The sequence below is a fragment of the Passer montanus genome, unplaced genomic scaffold (assembly GCF_014805655.1).
Source record: "Passer montanus isolate IOZ18808 unplaced genomic scaffold, ASM1480565v1 scaffold36, whole genome shotgun sequence".
Classification (NCBI taxonomy): Eukaryota; Metazoa; Chordata; class Aves; order Passeriformes; family Passeridae; genus Passer; species Passer montanus.
This window is the reverse complement of record NW_024368374.1, coordinates 7,156,810-7,175,084: the sequence shown is the minus strand read 5'-3', so window position 1 is coordinate 7,175,084 and position 18,275 is coordinate 7,156,810. Positions and strand designations below refer to the sequence as shown.

Sequence of the window (18,275 nt, the reverse complement as noted above, 5' to 3'; positions counted from 1 at the left end):
TCAATCCCTTACAATCTCTAACACTTGTAAAAAAATTACCCCAACGCAGCTGAATTTCTCTTGCTCTTGGTCTACCCTGTAGCCTTGGAGGCTGGCATGGACCAGGAACCACTGCTGGTGTCTGCACCAGTAAGGAATCAGTTACCTAAAAATGAAAGATAGATTAATGAAGTTATCCAGGCCAAACCAAAAACTATCAGCTATGCCAGAAGTAAAGGCAAATACCTGAGTCAGAAACAAGACAATACCTTTTTAATTACATCTTCAAATATGTGAGGATACTGAAGTGATCTGGTATATATTTCTCATAATATAAACATTGCCAAAATAATCACACAATACGCAAAATTTGCTTTTGTATTTTGGTACACGTGCAAGGAGTAGAATTAAAAACAGTGGTTAATTATCAGTACAAACCTAGTACAGATGCTTGAAATATGTCTTATTCAATGTAAACTCATCCTCTTTTGTATCAGACTGCAGTTTAAAGAGTTCTAAACCCTAAGGGCTGTATACTTTCCAAGGAAGAACCTCTCAGAAAGCATAAGTGGGCAGAAGTGTCAATCAGAAGAAATTAAAAAAAAGAAATTTCAACTTTTTCATTGCTTAGCAATACCTAATGAGCAACAAGTTTCCACCTTTGATTTGAAGTTTGGGCAAAAATTATGTAAGAACATAACATGCAGCAGATGGCATTGACTGTTCTGGATGCAGACAGAAGTGAGCAGAGACAATGAGGGATTTTTAGCTTCAGCTTGATACAGAACAAATAGGAAGTTGGAAAGACTTCAGGTTTACAGATGAATCTCAGAGTCTCATTTCACAGCTGGTTTCTAGGTATGTTCAAGAAAGAGTGGACTGGTTTTCAGCTCCTTTGAATACATTGTTGCACTGAACAACTGCTGCTACTTAAAAGGCAGAAAGTTTCACATATGTTAATGAGAAGCTGCAGAAGCATTAATTACATCTTTCTTCACAGTTCTTCTGTTGATTTCTGACACCTTCAGAGAGTGTAAGGACTCCCTGGAAGTTATTTGCTATTGGTACTCAAGGTTAATTCTAAATTCCAGGGGTTGGGCTGTAGGGAAGTAGGTTAGCAGAGTGAAAGTCTCCAAAGGCTTGTGGTCTGGTGACTGGGAAAGCACTGCAGCCAAGCCAGCATTGAAGAAGTCCAGATTTATTCTTAAGGCAAGGTGGATGTAGTAAAAGTTATCTTTGCAGGAGACTTCTATGTGGAGGAAGAGCACATATGTTTCATGTCATAAGGCAGGGCAAGGTAGAAACTGCAAACACCAAGAATGGAAGGCTTTAAAGCTTTTGTGAGAGCAGCTTGACATTAAAGTCCTGCTGGAAGTCTGCAGAGAGCCAGGGCTGGCTTTGTTACACTTGTTGCTGAGAAGGGAGAGCAAATGCAGCAAGACATTTTGGCACCAGCAGCTGGTCTACACCACAGAATTGACAATGCAAAGTGTGTGTCTGTAATGTGTGTGTGTAAAGAAGCACAGTATGGCACAGCACATTGTTTGGGAATACTGAAAAGTAGAGCAATATAAACATTTAAATTGTGCTTGAAAGAGCACGGGAAGCATAACCCTGTAAAGCCTGAGTGAAGACTTCCCCTGCCTGCTGGGGTAATACATTTAAATTGTGCTTGAAAGAGCACGGGAAGCATAACCCTGTAAAGCCTGAGTGAAGACTTCTTCCCCTGCCTGCTGGGGTAACATGGCTACTCAGACAAGGTACTCCACTGACTACAGGAAATACATTAAATTCATAGAATCACAGAATCTTCTGAGTTGGAAGGGATCTACAGGGATCATCGAAGTCCAGCTCCTGGCCCCAAGACAGCCCCAAGAATCACACTATGTGAGAAACCATTGTCCAAATGCTTTGTGAACTCTGTTATGCTTGGGGCTGTGACCAATTCCACGGGGAGCCTTTTCAAGTACCCTTCTTAAACTGCTGTATTGGTTTACGTCTTAATAAATGACATTGTATAAATGTATCACATAGGAAAAGTATCTGTTTCTGTAAATAAGACTGTCATGTCAAACAAAATATATCAGGGAATAATATTCAGATATTTTTCTTTAACAAATGAGCAGAAACTTGAACCACTGTGCAGCAATACTGGAACTCCTCTGAGGTTCTAATTATGGCTATTTTGTTAGGCACGTCTGCACAATATTTGCTTAAATATCTACTGGACCAGATTTTCTTACAGAGAGATTTTATTTAATAAAAATATTAGCTGATATTACCGTGCTTTGTCCTCCTTCCCCAACGCAATATACACGTAAGCGATAGGAAGAGCCCGGATTTAGTCGGTCACACACATGTTCCCTAGCGGCTCCGCTGTATATTGTATCCCACTTGTTTCCTGAAAGGTTAGGAATAAGTGTGCAATGAACCAAAGTGGAATTTGCCACACTTCAGTACCAGCCACAGCAGGTATCCTAATTTCACTAAAATAAGTGTGTGCCTGATGTTTATGAAAAAAAATAGAAATTGGGACTGCTTTGAATTTCCTGGAAGATCCTATAATTTCATAGTTTATTAGGTGTATATCTGCTGAAGTGAAATAGCTTCCTTATTTGGGATTTGACTTCACTAAAAAACAACTTACTTGGTCAGCAAGAACATTCAACATCATAACCAAATAAACAGGAAAGATACAAAAGTAAAATTTTTCATGGAAAACAAGCTTCAAATTACATTATCATTTTGCAGGCTGTAACTACAGTTTACAATTGGTGAAGCTTGTTCCTGTGTCCCTGAATAGCCCAGAACCATGTGAAATTCTGATTCCATTATTTGCTACTCTTAGATCAGAAACTCTTGAGCATTCTGTCTTTCTCTTTAAGTTATTAAGCAGGGAACCTGGGGACTTTTAATTAAATCTCCAACAACTCAATACACCAGAATTTAAAGGGCTGGGAATGAAACGTAATGCACAGCTCACTAAATCTGTGTGAAAGCCATTCCAAAAGTGGCTTAATGTGGACATGTGACAGAGAGAGGAAAGCAATAGACTAACAGCCTGAGAGGGCTCCCATCATATCTGGGGGCAGTGCTCTGTCTTAATCTGACACAGCACTGAAGAAGTTTAAACTTTCATTTTTGGTGTAACTGTGTTTTTGAACTCAACAAAGCTACTTAACTAGATTTTAAAATAATTTAGCAAGATAGGTTTATGTCCAATTTAGAAATACTGCCAGTTTCCTTTCTGTATGAAAGAACAGAAAGCAAATAGCAGAAAGTTACCCCAGCTGCATCATTGTTCTCATTTAATAGTGATAAATGGAGTACAAGCTTTTCTTTCATCTGCCATGCAGACAACAAAAGCTACACATCCCTGTCTTCTTGCCCTAAAATGTCTGAAATGTGTAATTCCATTTCCAAAACTGAATAGACCTAATTAGTAAGTTAAACAAAAAGCATCTCTTGCGTCACAGAATTTTATAGCATCTCTCTTTTCTAAATCAGAGAAAAAGAACTTCTTGTGTACAAGCATCAATGTGCCTCTATTTTCTTTTTGATGTCAGTCCCTGGGAATAACTTTCCCAGTCATAATAAACATTTTCTGTTTCCCACATGCACAGAGAGACAGGCAAAAAACCAAAACCACACAAGTGAATGCCAGTGTATGATCCTAATACTTACCACTTAAGCCTTCAGACATTTCCACAACATATGTATGTATTGCTGCTCCCCCATTGTCTTTTGGTGGATCTATAAAAAACAGCAATATTCCAACTAAGTGAGGTAAGTTAAATGGCTTTATAGCTTTTGGGGAGGTTTTCCCAATGGCAAAACCAACAGACAGCTGGAGATGGGTGCTTATTTAGACAGAAGGCATCCTAGTCCAGGGCAGCAGCAAATCACTCCAAGTCCTGCTGTGTGAAAGCCAGCTCTCAACCCTTCTGTGTACTCTACACAGGAGAAAGGACAAGGGAATCACCCCTGGGAGATGCCACAGCAAACATTTCAGTCTCAAGTACCTGAGTATGGACTCAGGGACACAGACTCTAATGGTCATGTAATTTGGACTGCACACAGGAAAAATTATCACATGGATTTGTATATAAAAATATTATGAAATTATTTAAGGACAGAATTTCAAAACCCTAAATATTTTGGGATGGAATAGAATAGTCAAGAGCTCTACACTGAAGACTTATCTCTTAACTTCCACTATATCACTTGAAATTGAGTGCACTGTCCTCCCTGGTGCAGTATTCATGTACAAGATACAAATCTACAGACCTTTCTTGGACATATAATTCTAATACTGTTTCTCAAAGATGACTTAGAAAACAGCAAAATTAAAGTAATGTGAAACAACATTTTAAACAAATATAAAGACAGCATTATACTTCAACACAGAAGGGTACTCCTGCCTAATCATCACATTATGCTTGTGCTGGATGAAATGCTGTTGGCTTTTAGGCAAGGGTTATGTATCATAAAATGCCAGCTAAATAAAATGAGACTTAGATGGCAGATAGCACTTTTTTGGTTGGAAGGAAATGACTCCAAATGGAAAATAAAATTGTCACGATAATTACCACATAAAAAGAATTTAACTGTTCCAAATTAAAAGTTTTATGTATAAATTGATATTTTAGGTAGCTTTTGACATACAAATAAGGTATTTTCAATAACTTCATACATTATGCATTATACATAAAGGATCAAGTATCAGGTCCTGATGTAGAAAAGCACTCTGGGAAGATACAGGGCTGGACCTGTTGAGTACTATTTGTACTCTACAAGTAAATTTCTTATTACTGATGCTAAAGAATTAAGCACATTATTAAATGGAAATAGGTAAGAAGTGACAATAAATGTAATATTTTACTGTTTAGTTTTCTACTGAAGTACTGCATCACACAGTACTGTTCAACCTTCTCCTATTTTACAGCACAAGGCTAAAAATTCCCGAACTTAAGGAAAAGTTTCTCAACATCCTTAGCAAATAAAAATTTATCTCGCAAAACCAAATAGTTTGAAGATACAGGTTGAACTTCAATCTTCTCTTTCACTAAGAATTCAGAATGTCATGCACCTACTTTTTGTGTCAGAGAAACAGAACTTCTTAGTACATCAATTAACCACACTAAGTGTTGTAGTCCTCTGCAATAACAGTCCCTATCACAATTAGCACATTATTCTTCCCATATAATTAGCTGTACTGCCACACTAAGTATTTTGAGTCAGTATTTTTCAATATAAATGGATCATAAAGGCTCAGTTGACTGAAGTGTCACTAAAGTAAAACCTGACCTTCTGTATAAAAAATATTTAATATATATAATATATATTAAAATACAGAAGAAATACCCTAATTAGAGCTGGAAAACATTCTTACCCCAGATTATTTTAAAACTCTGTGCATGAATTTTTCCTTTCACTGTGGGTTTTGAAGGTACTCCAGGTTTGTCTGGACAAGTAATGTACTCCACTGTCTCACTTGGACTGCTCTTCCCTTCTGAGTTATAAGCAATGACCTGCAAATATATATTAAATACTATAAACACATTGGATAGTGCTATGCTATTCACTGTTTATGGTAAGTACAAATTAATTTGTATTGTATATATAGACAGACACATAATAAATTAACACAAAACCTAAAGTTATTATATACATTCATTTTACATTTTCCTTAGTCCCATAGTTAGACAATCACTATATTGAAAATAGAAATCCATGCAAATTGCCAGAAAAACCAAATTCTTAAAAAAATTTCCTCCCATGCTAGTACAGCACCTTCTTTTACATAAATACTGAGATAGAAAAAGTATTTGTATAGCTAACTTGTATTAACAACAGCAAAGGGTTTTTATAAACTCTTCAGTCCCAAGGATTATTATGGCAAAAGTTGTCATGAAAGTCATGTGAAGGACAAGGAATTATATTTGTCAAGGGTAAATTGTGTTTAACCAGCCTGAGTGTTTCCATGATGAAACAACTTGCTTAACAAATGGGGGAAAGCTGGGGACATCATCTAGCCTAATTTTAGTTTGATCTCCACAACATCTACATAGACAAGCTGGTTAAGATAGAACAGATGGACCACAAGATGGCTGTAGAAAACCTGACAGAATGCCAGGCTCAAAGGGTGTTGGCTAATGGTTTGAAGAAAAATTAGCAGCTGCTCATCAGTGGATTTCCTCAGCAGCCAATCCAATGTCAGATTCTATTCATTATCTTTAGAAGTGATCTGGATAACAGGAGTGAGTGATGCTCCCAGATTTGCATATAGTACCAAACTAGGAGAAGACAAACATATGCTGGAGAGAAGAGCCATCATACAGACTTTGACAGGCTGAAATATTGCATGAACAAAAACTGTATGAGCTTTGGACAAAAATACAGTCTTGCACCTGGGATGGAATAATCCCAGCACCAGTACAGTCTGGGGTCTGACTCTACACAGTTTTTCTTTTTTCAGCTCTGGTGAGAAGGACATTGGCATTTGAGCAGGAGCAAGCCAAATTAATCAACAAAGCATCTTGGCAGTAGTAAAACCAAATTGTTTCATGGGCTGAATCAGCAAGAATTTACCCAGCAGAACAAAGGATTTAATTACGTCACTTTACTCAGCACTTTAAAAACCATTTAAAGTGCTGAGTAAAGCAAAACCATGCGTCCAGTTTTGGTCCTCCCAGTTCAAGAGACACTGGGAAACTGGAAAGAGTTCAGAAGAGGATCAGCATGACGATCAGAGGATTAGAGAACCTGACATCAGAAAAAAGCTTTGTTTCATTCTGCCTGAGTAAAAAGAAGTTTCATTGGGAAGGATCTAATCACAGCCTTCCAACACCTAAGAGACAGTTACAGAAGAGATGAAGACATTGCCTTCCAAAGGATCTGTAATGACAGGACGAGAGCCAGCAAAGTGTGTTAGGGGAAATTCTAGCTGGATATAACAAAGGAAATTAATTACCATCAGAACAGACAGCCCAAAGAAGTGGTTGAATCATCCTTGCTGGAGTACTGAAATCTCAGCTCAACAGGGCTGGGACAGGGTTGAACTGCCTAAGATAAGGCCTGGCTTTCTACGCAAATTTGACCCAGATGATCACCAAGAGTCCCTTCCAACCCAGACTGTTCTGTGATTCTAGGAAAACAAATTCTTCCTATTCTTTACTTTGTAGTTTAGTTTAGTAAAAAGCTAAACCACCTAGGAAAAAAGAAAAAAGGGAAAAAGGAGGTTTTTTTCAGCTTTTATATCTGTTTTAAAAATAAGCAGAATCGAAATGATAGCAGTGATGTTAGTAGACTGAGAAGAGGAAATGCAAGCTAACATGTCTCTCAGACATTAAGTCTCCCAATACAGTTTACAGGATTAATAATCATCTGGTTGTCTTTGTGCCCTTACAAATCAAGTTAACAGGCAGTTAGCATTTACGTATTATAATAAGGTTTCCAATGGTTATAAAGCTTCTTTCAAAAGCCTTAAGGAATATTACTACTAATTAAGTCTTTCCTCTGTATAATAAAAATTAAAGACCTGATCAACATAACATTTGTTTCTCCTTTATGCTCCATGAATGCGTGAACAGACTTCTGTTTATTGTTTTGCTAATAAAAATAGGGTATAAACATTGGAGTTTATTTTAAAGAGAAACTTAGGATGTTTAAGTAACTATGCATTTACTAGTAATGCGTGTAAATCATGTGTAGTATTACTTTCAAAGGAAGACTGTATTTGTGTCCTGCAAAAGCTAGTTTCAAGAGAATTAGCTCATCTTTAGTTCATGTGTAGCCATAGTAGTGCTAGAGATATACTGTATATTTTAAATTACTTAAATACTAAGTTATGCAAAAATCCCAACAAAATTATATTCAGAAGTGCAAAATATCATCTGAAAAGGAGTACTTACATGCTTTAGTGTTAACTCAAATCAATCAATGTTTAAACTATTGATATGCATATTGCAATGAGAAGCTCTTCTTCAACAGTTCCCAATTCTTCCTTAAATATTTTACTTAGTATTCTTCCTTAGTATTTTAGATGTATGCATGACAACAGCTATCAGTATTTCTCACTTGCAGAGAGATGAGGTTATTCTGACTGTGCCTCAAGTTGCACCAGGGGAAGTGTAAATTGAATATTAGGAAAAATTCCTTCACAGAAAGAGCAGTCAAGCATTGGCAATGCTGCCCAGGGAACTGGTTGAGTCACCACCCCTCGAGGTATTTCAAAGATGTGCAGATATGTTGCTTAGGGACATGGTTTAGTGCTGGGTTAAGAGTTGGACTCGATCTTATAGGTCTTTTCCTACCTAAATGATTCTGTGATTCATACTGTCAGATATGTCCTTAGCTTTGTTACAAAACCCAAGCAACTATTCAAGAGTAACTCAGAACATAGAACAGCCCAGGTTGGAAGGGACCTGAAAGGTCATCTGGTCCAACCCTTCAGGGCAAATTGAGCCTAGATGAGATTATCTAACACCCTCTCCAGTCATATCTTCAAATCATCCAGTGATGGGGATTCCACCACATTTCTGGGGAGGTTATTCCAGTGATTACTTCATCTCACTGTGGAAAATTTCTTCTCTATACCAAGATGAAACCCCTTCCAGAGCACCTTGCAACTCTTGCCCCTTGTCATCTCAAGGTGGCTCCCTGTGAAGGGAGAACCTCCCTCCTCTCTGTAGTTAGGCTTTAAGTACTACTGGTAAACTGTGATGAGGTCCCTCTCAGTCTTCTCCAATGAGAAAATATGTAATTCCTTTACACTTTCATTATAGGGCAGGTTCTCCAGCCCTTTTATAATTTTTGTGACTCTCCTTTGGACCAATTCCCACTCTGCCTGTCTTTTGTGAATTGTGTGGATCAGAACTGGACACAGTTCTCCAGGTGTGATCTGACACAAGCTGAATACAGGGAATATCTCTCATCTCTGCTAGCAATTCCACTGCTGAGTCAGCCCAGGATCCAGTTTGCCTGAAGATCCCTTTCAGCAAGGTTGCTCCTAGCCTATAGTGGGCTCCTTGGTTATTCCAGCCCAGGTGCAGAACTTTGCACTTGTCTTTGTTAAACTTCATTCTGTTTTTGCTACCTCACTCTTCTAGCCTATCTTACAGGTGTTTCTGTAAGATAGCTTTGCCTTCTGATGTGTTCATCTTACTACTCTGTGTGGTGTCACCAGCAGACTTGGTGAGGGTGCTTTCAATCCCATCATCAAGATCAGTTGTGAAAATGAACAGCATGGGGTCTCCTCTCCCTAGGAGCTCCTAATTCAGACAGGCTGCCAGCCTGACTAGAAACCATTGATCACCACCCTCTTGAGTGTGGCCTGTTGGCCAGTTTTCTACTCATCTCACATACCACCTATCCAGTTTGTGTCTTGCCAGTTTGGCCAAGGCTGTGGGAAACTGTTGCATGCTTGCTGAAGTTCAGGTAAAGAACATCCACTGATCTTCTTGGACCAACTGGAAGTGTTACCTTGATGTAGGAAATGATCAGCCTAGTCAGCCATCATTTACTTTTGGTGTAGGCTATTCCCAACTGTCTGCTTTGTTTGGCTTGTACTATCTCCTAGGAAGACTTTTCCATTTCTTTTTCAGGGACTGAAGTAAGATTAATGGGTCTGTAGTTCCCTGGGTCCTCTTTTGGGCCCCTCTTGTAGGTGGGGGGCATTACATCTGCCCTCTTCTGTCAGGGATATCCCTTGACTGCATCACTTTTCAAGTGTTATATATAGGGTTCTTGCAGCAATGTCAGCCACTTCTTGTAACATCCAGAACTGGACTGTGCCCTTCTAAAAGACCAAAACCTAGCCTTCTCCCAGCTACCTTATCCTGTGATCTGGGGTCCAGTTATGCTGATAAGGCAGAGGTAAAGAAGGTACTGAGAACTTCTGCTTTATTGGCATTATTAGTAACTTGCCTCTTTGCCCTGTTTAGGAATGGCCTCTGAATGTATTCCCTGTGCTTCTACTTCTCATATATCTGATGAAGCATTTTATGTCATTCTTGTTATCTTTGGCCAATTTTAGTTCTAGTTGAACCTAAGCCTTTTTTACTTCAGCTCTGCCTGTCCTGGCAAGTTCTTGTAGTCCTTGGTGGCTATTTGATCATCTTCACAGGGCCAGTATGCTTCTTTCTACCATTTAACCACATCCAAAAGCTCATAGGTCAGACTTCTTCCTGAACTAAAAGTTCAGCCTTAAGCTTATTACAACAGGCTGAGCACCACAGTAATATGGATGACTTCCTAACAATTTTTTTTTTAATCAAGGCTGCTCCTTACCCTAACACCTTCATTGTGTTTACTGTCAAAGAACCCATAGCTACACTCAGTAATATCACCCACATATATGAAACAAACCAGCCAAATAAAGAACCCCAGCTGTTACGAACATGTACTTTTGACTTGGAATTTCAAGATACCTGTAGCTCTGTTATGCCCTGCAGAGGTTCTTATCACTTCTGCAGAAACAATAATGCAGGTGTTCAGCCAGTTTTAAGAGATTGAAATTGTAAGAAACTGACATCAAATTCTGTTTTCCTTAAAAATGGCCCTCCCCACTTCTAAGTCAATCTCAAACTAGTCTGGTGCCCAAACATATGAAAAAAATCTTACCCTAAATTTATATTTTGTACTACGTCTCAAATTCTTCACCGTGTAGGTAAGATCGTCACCATCATATTTTGGCTTGAAACCATATCCCTGCAGAATTAAACAGGATTATTTGAAACATTATCTTTGCAGACCAGACGATCTAACATACTTCATAAAAATAAATTACTGCTTCAAACTGTAATTATTATGCTTCTCTGACAAAATAATAAGTGCACCTTCATTGTGTGAACACCATTCTTTTTAAAGACGTGTAAATTCATTAAACATTTTCCAGTCAGGAGAGAAGATAAGTAAGAAAGACATATACAACACCACTGGAAATTTTATCTAACACTTTCAAAGGGTAGAACAGTACTGATTTTTAAACAAATGCTGTTAGTCTGAAATGACATCTAGAGGGACCACACTCCATGATGCAATTGCTTTGATCCAGCTCTTACAAGGCTTAACTTGCACACACAAATTCACAAAGTTATAACCAATTTAAAAGTCTTTGCAGAAATGGGGCTTAATAACACTAAACACAATTAAAAGAAGAAAGCGAGGCGGCCTAGTCACAGCAATGACGAGTCATAAGCTTAATTTCAGAAAATACAATTCCTTGTAGAACATTCTAGCAAAAATAATCATTGCTACACTAATACAATAATGTATCAAACATAGTGAGAATAAGTATTCTAAACTTACTGAGTTCTCATCCTCCATCTCTAATATATATGAGATTCCTTCATCTGATGGTGTTCCTGAGGGTTTTGTCCACTGAAGGGATAACCAAGTAACTCCAGCATTAATCAGCAAAGGACTTGCTGGTGTGGTTGGGGCAGTGCCTGAGGTATGATACAGGACTTCTTCACTAAAATCACTGTTTAAAACAGACAGTATGTAAACTAACTAGACATAATAATTAATAGCTAAAACCAAAATTCTTACTAAACACAGCTATGACAGTTTCTTGGAGATATGCACAATGAAAATTGCAAGCTCTTACATGCAAACAACTTAACTTGCCCATGAGTCTGTCAGTAACAAAATATCTGAACAAGGTTAACATGTTCATAATTGAAAGATTCCTTTGTATGATATAATTACAATGTTTTGCTAACCAAAACGTTTTGCTTTTTCATATTAACTCAGTATTCTAAAACACTAAAGCTCTATATGCAATAATATACTAACACCACACTGTCCTTCCTTTGCAAAGTGAAAACATGAACGCATAAAAACATTTAGGCAAGACTTTAAAACAAACTTTGCTCATGTGTTCTGAGCTTACTCTGAAGTACTGGTTTCTCTAGAGATCCAGAAAATAATAGAATAGTCTCATTCAGTGGTGAGCTACTTGAAGAGTTGATAAAATGAAAGTCTTCTTGCAGAAAAAGAAGTTGACTGTATACCAGTAAATCTCCGAACACAACTGTTATCCTTATCTGATTTAGATTAGATACACCTTGTGGTGGAAATACAAACAAATTACATGTAAAGAGCTACGGTGAAACAGGAGGATGCAAAAGTCAGTGAACAGATAGTATGCTTGCACAGACAGCCTGACATGCATCCAGCTAGACTAAAAAGGCCCACCTGCTCTCAGCTGGCTTTGCTGCTTTACATCAGATCTGAAGAATCACAAGCCTAAAGCTAGTTTAGTTTTTTTAACCATATGAAACTAATTTAAAATATGTAGTTTTAATCTAAAAGTTAAGGATTACCTAAGTGAGCATCAGGAAGCCCTGAAAATAAAACCTTCTCTATAACTTAAAGATAACCAGTAAAATATCTCATGTGCTTTGAAACCCCATTTGCCTGAAAAATCCCAATAAAAAGATAACTCCAATGTCACTTTCTCTCTTACTCAACCTCTATTATAGTGATGGGCATATTATAATTTTGGTCTGCACTGAGGTATTTTTGGCATTTAAAGGAAAAAATCTTATACACAACACATTATCAAGAGCATTCATAGCACAGAAAACAGACATATTGTCTGTGAGGACTGCCAAAGAGATGTGCAGCAAGAAGGGAAAAAGTAAAAAACAAGAAAAAACTTCCAAATTTATGGGAATAGTAATTTATTTTCTTGTAAGGCGTCACAAGCAAGAAAACTTCTGGAATGGAAATCAAATGATACCTACAATATATTTACTAAAAAAAGATCAACATTTTATAGGCAGCCTGAAGAAAGCATGAAGAGAGGTTAGATACAAGTTGTATGTCTAACTCTCCTCAAAACAAACTATCGAAGGAGTCACCTTACAAGTATCTACAAGGTAAAAAACCCACACATCTTGAAAAGACTTCATCTCTAAACGTGCTTGAACCATTCCAAAATACACTGAAATAAACTGACTTCCAGCCATAGCCATATTTGAATGACTATTAAACAATTCCCACAGAAGAACAGTACTATCTTTGAACACAGATTTTATTTTTCCAGTTTTCTTTAACCATTGTTTCATGTAGGTTAGAATTAAATTTAAACATTAGTAACTCAGAGATAAAATATCTGTTCTTCTTGGTAAAATTATTTAGACAAAATTCTGTCTCCAGATGCCTAATGTTCTCAACATTCTTCATAAAGGAAAAACAGGCACTCTACACTAATAAATATGATTTCAAGAGACTTCTTAATTAAATAATACCATAAAGACAATAAAGCACATCTTCACAAGGCTATGAAATACTGATTTAAAAATCTATTCAGTGTGATTAGTTTAAGGAGGGTACTTAACTGATCAGTGTCTTCAAAGCTTACGCTGGAGGAATCGTTAATATGTGCAGCTATTCCAAGAGGGTACAGCTACACTCAGATGTAAAAGGGGAACAGGAAGAGAGCCCAAGAACTGGACCCTGCTTAACTGCCAGCTCCCTTCCTATCTTTATTTTTAACAGCTCAAACTGAATCTCAACAAGACAAAGTCCAGGAGCAACTCAAGAGAATAATTAATTTCAGGAACATCATCCAGAAGGCAGTAATGTAATAAAGACTATTGGAGCACACCAAAAGTCATTCTAGTCCACTACAGTGTCCTCTGACAGTAGCACAAAGCAGGTACTTAAGGAAAGACACAAGAACAGGCACCTTATGCAATGCACTCCCTGAATACTCCCCAACACATGCTTCAGATCTTCTGAGCCAGCTGTATTTTTCACATACTTAATAGTCTGCAGCAGATTCTGCCCAGCATGAATTATGACCCTGGGTCTGGCTCCCTACTCTTTACACTGAGTTCTTTACACTGGCCAAGCAGGCACTGTTGCTTCAAGCACCTCCTTCTGCCAGATAAAGGACATAAAACACATATCCTCTATTTCATGCTGTAAAAACACCACTTTAGTGAGCTGCAGCACAATGTTCATAATATCTGAATTGAAAAAACAAACACAAAAAGCAATTTTATGTTGATGGTGAGGGAAGCTCCATTTTTATGCCCCACAGTACCTCAAGGTCCAAGTACTACTAGGCAGTGTGGACACCAGGAGTCTGCTGTAGAGGAGATGAGCTCTGGCAGTACGATTGTTAGCCAGGTGCATTTGCTTTGCCTGATGACCAAGAAGCCCACTCAAGAACTAATGCACCCAGTAATGCAAGCATAACTTCACAAAACATTTTTTTTCCATGTTCTTACATATATTCTCCACTGAAGTCACAAGTCATTAATTCAAAAATACAAACCAAAGTTTGGTGCTCTATAACACCTGAAAAGTAGTAATTAAAAGCATGAACCACAAATGCTAAGCATTGATAATAGGGCTAGAACTTCCAGAGAATTCCTTGATATGGTAATGTCATATTCTGTCTATTTCTCAGAGTAACAGGAGACTAAGACACAGATGAAGGGACAATACCCCAGTAGCACAAAGGCTATCTGCAAAAAGAAAAATCCAATCACATACTGTGAGTTAACTCAGCAGTTGGACTAGATGATCACTCTACGTCCCTTCCAACAGAAATACTATATATTTTATATTCCTTTTCAGACCATTTGGACAAAAACCTTTTTCTTTAAATGCTACCACACGTTTTTCCTAAAGTAGCACATACATGGATGCATATGCTTTCCATATTTAGGTATGTAACAGCATTTACCTCATTCCCATGTCATTTTTGGCTGCTAGCCTAAAGGTGTACCCCATTGCTGGTGATAGTTTAGTGATCCTGTACTGCTTCTGCTGACCGTAATAACACTGGCAAAACTCTCCATTTCCTTTTCCCTAAAAAGTAAGAAGTTAATCATATTATTGACCTTATTACATAGCCATACATCAGTTAAAGTACACACAAACATGAAGTAAAATCCTTTCTTGAAATTAAATATAACTCAGAAATCTCCATATGGTGAGGCAGTAGCATATGAAACTTTGTATTAAATTAGCAGCTTTTTTCCTTCCTTTCCATTTCCTAGCTCCTTGGGGCTGAAAGAATAAAAACCATGAAGATACTGCACCTCCGCCATCTTAGGATAGCTGTCCAGGTAGAGACTGCAAGATCATTGCAGGGCCATAATTGATCCACCCACTTATCAAAAAAGAAAGACTGTTACAGGAAAATGATCCTTCCATGTCAGCTCTTTAACACGGACTATGAGTGAAAAAGCCACTATTAAGAGTAGCAGAATCACGCAATTAAGATACTTTTATTTTATATCCCCTGAGAAAAAACCCTGAGCACTAACTGTATTTTCATAATTGCTTCAGGAATTACATTATTGTCACATGCCTCTAATCAAAAATCTTAATTTTGACATCAGTTAACGTGCACAATCACATACAGCTACTTTAAAAAATAGAAGACTAAAAATACAATAGAATAACTTGCTTACTTCATCCCATTCTAAAAGGTAACTGTGGATTTTGGAACCATTATCACAAGATGCCTGTAACAGGAAAACAGGAAAATTAGAATTCTAACTGGACACAAGACCCCTTAAAAAATGCATGTATGGGCCAAATCACAAGAAGAACAGTGGAAGATAAATGCTCCCCTTATATAATGGTTTCACTTACCAAGACAGTCCTAGTTTAGTTGCCATACAATGAGTGCTTGTCCCATGTTTATGGGTTTTTTTTCTAATTTAGTTATTGAAATGCACTGGGTACTGAACTCAGTAATTTTACCTTGAGACTCCTTGCTTTTCTGTGAATCCTTCTCTTTTTACTCAAGTCCACATTTAACCCAGTATATCTATTTCCAGTCAGGGAACTGTGACTCATATGAGTAGGTTTGACAAAAATTTTCAGTTTCAATGAACTGGTATTTTATTGATAAATCCACAACAATTCTGAAGAATTAAAAATATTTATTTTAAAGGCTGTAAAGCAATCCTTACCTTCCACTGAAGAGTAAGAGAATTTTTGGTCCGATTAGTTATCCTGGGCAGATTTGGAGTATCAGGTTCACAACTTGCTGTGGTAAAACTCTCTGTTTCTGAAGGGCTCCCCTTTACACAGTTGCATTCTACTTGGACTCTAAAGTGGAAGAGAGTCAATAACATTTTGCTTCAAAATCTGTATAGTTTCCAAAGAAAACAAAGCATTTGGAATTAAGTTGCTGCCTTGCTGCTTCATTATTAAAATATCACTGTTATAAATAAATAACTGGGGGAAACATCTTGGACAATAGAAGCAATAAGAAAGAAAAGAGTCCTTTACTTTGGATGTACATCATTACATTTGGTCTGCTTTAGTCTCACAATTATTATTTGAAATATGTCTGTTATTAGCTGTGCTTTGGTTGGAAAATAATGGTAGCATTCTGCAGGCTCATTATCTGTTGTAGAGATATAAACTTATATTATGAATAATTCTTCTGCAAGTGCTTTCGTCAGATGAGCACAACAAAGCTGTTGATGTAGTATCCTCTGCACTCAAATGGGTGTCCTGCTGAGAGTGTTCACCTTGTCCTTTCCTTTAGTAAGGCAATGAATTAGCCCTCCACAAACGAATGAATTTTGCTTGTCTCAAAGAGAAATGGCTTGTTTTTCAAAAGGCTTGTCTCCAAAAGGAAATACATGATAATCATCTGGTCTCCCCCTGCCCCCTAAGCTGTGCAGCTATGCCTTGCCTCTTCTTTGGGTCAGTGGCATATTACTTGCTTCTTATTCGTCCGTTCCTTTGAAAAAAACTCAAAACCAAAACTCGCCAAAAAACCCTTTCCTCTGATTACCAATATAAGATCTGAGTTGACAGCTTAAGAAAATACAAAAATTCTGATACATTTTTGATGCATGAACAGCAAATCACAGGAAATTTGGCTTTATAGATTTCACAAACAGAGAGAAGACAGTCAAACAGTGACTAAAGTTAAACACAAAGTTGTTTGTGCTTGCATACAATTGCAAATATGTAATACATCAGTTATCTTGGTGGTTGAGTTGTTCCACTCTTTGCTGATTTTCTGCAGTGTTCACACTGGCAGAATTCTGTTTACGAAGAGCTTGGATAGCCAAACCACTGATTCCCATGTACTGCCTACAACAACCAGAATTAAGCAAGAAAAAATATGAATGTAGTCTGATAGAAGAGCACTTAGACAGAAAAAAGAAAATTCTAGTCACTGACCCTTATGCTCCATGAATTTTCAACTTCAACCTTGTTGGATAAAATATATCTAAAAATACTACAAACAGGAACAAAATCACAGGTAAACACTTTCATAGGCAAGAGCTTAGAGCCAGCTTACCATTCATCTTTCTCCTGACCTTATGCTCCAGGCAATACAGGGGCTCAAATTAAATGAGGGCTGTGATAAGAACAGACCAACCCTCTTTTGCTTTAAGTTTGACAACCAAGACAATACTCTGGAAAACTGCTCTGGGAGGTATAGACCCCTTCACACCAAAGGCTGGGAACCTAGCTCTCTCACTTGAGCAAATGTCAAAAAGGCTATTGTACAAGGCAAATCCTACTCTAAATGTGATGTGGAAGGAGGCAAAACATTGTTAACCGGGACCCATTCTCTGACACACTTCTGTTCCTTGTGCTTCCTACCAGCTGCCTCTAAATTGGTTCCCTTGGTCAGTACACAGAGATCTTGGGGTTCTCCACACAGTCAAGAGAGGCAGGACATTCAGTCACACCTATGAAGGTACTCTACACTTGCCACTATCTCCTGAAAAGGTACTTCTTTTAAGAAGGCCTTCATTTCTGCCTTCACAATGTTATTTATTTGTAAACTGCTGTATTCACACTATTTTTTTAAAAAACAAGAATCACAGAGTAGTTTGGGTTGGAAGAGACCTTTAAAGGTCAACTTGTCCAAACTCCCCTGCAATAAACAGAGATATCTTTAACTAGATCAGGCTGCTTAGAACCCTGCCCAGCCTCTCCGTGAATGGTTTTCAGGGATGGGGCATCCACCATCTCTTTGGGCAAACTGTTCTGGTGTTTTACCACTCCCAGTGCAAAAATTTTTTTTCCATATATCTAGTCTAAATCTACCCTCTTTTAGTTCTAAACCATTCTGTCTCGTGCTATCACAACAGGCACTACTAGAAAGTCTGTCTCCATCTTTCTTACAAGCCTCCTTTAAGTACTGAGTTTTCTCCAGGCTGAACAAGTTTTGTGGCCCTCTTTCAGAGCTACTCTAACAGGTGACCATCCTTCTCATCATGGGGATCCCAGAGCTGAATGCAGCACTCTGGGTGAGGTCTTGCGAGAGTGGAGCAGAAGGGCAGAAT

The 18,275-nt window shown here is 37.8% G+C and overlaps 1 protein-coding gene across 6 annotated transcripts in view; it reads right to left on the bottom strand.

Annotated features, from left to right (window-relative positions):
• FNDC3A (fibronectin type III domain containing 3A) overlaps positions 1-18,275 on the bottom strand; it is a 109,009-nt gene that overhangs the window by 10,790 nt on the left and 79,944 nt on the right. For all 6 annotated transcript variants that reach the window (XM_039716600.1, XM_039716599.1, XM_039716604.1 and 3 more), the window contains 9 exons: positions 15,927-16,065; positions 15,420-15,473; positions 14,687-14,811; positions 11,290-11,464; positions 10,603-10,689; positions 5,372-5,510; positions 3,664-3,732; positions 2,262-2,380; positions 40-145 (listed from right to left, as the gene is read on the bottom strand). In XM_039716600.1, the coding sequence (XP_039572534.1) occupies positions 40-145; positions 2,262-2,380; positions 3,664-3,732; positions 5,372-5,510; positions 10,603-10,689; positions 11,290-11,464; positions 14,687-14,811; positions 15,420-15,473; positions 15,927-16,065 (1,013 nt within the window). The remainder of the gene's footprint in view (positions 1-39; positions 146-2,261; positions 2,381-3,663; positions 3,733-5,371; positions 5,511-10,602; positions 10,690-11,289; positions 11,465-14,686; positions 14,812-15,419; positions 15,474-15,926; positions 16,066-18,275) is intronic.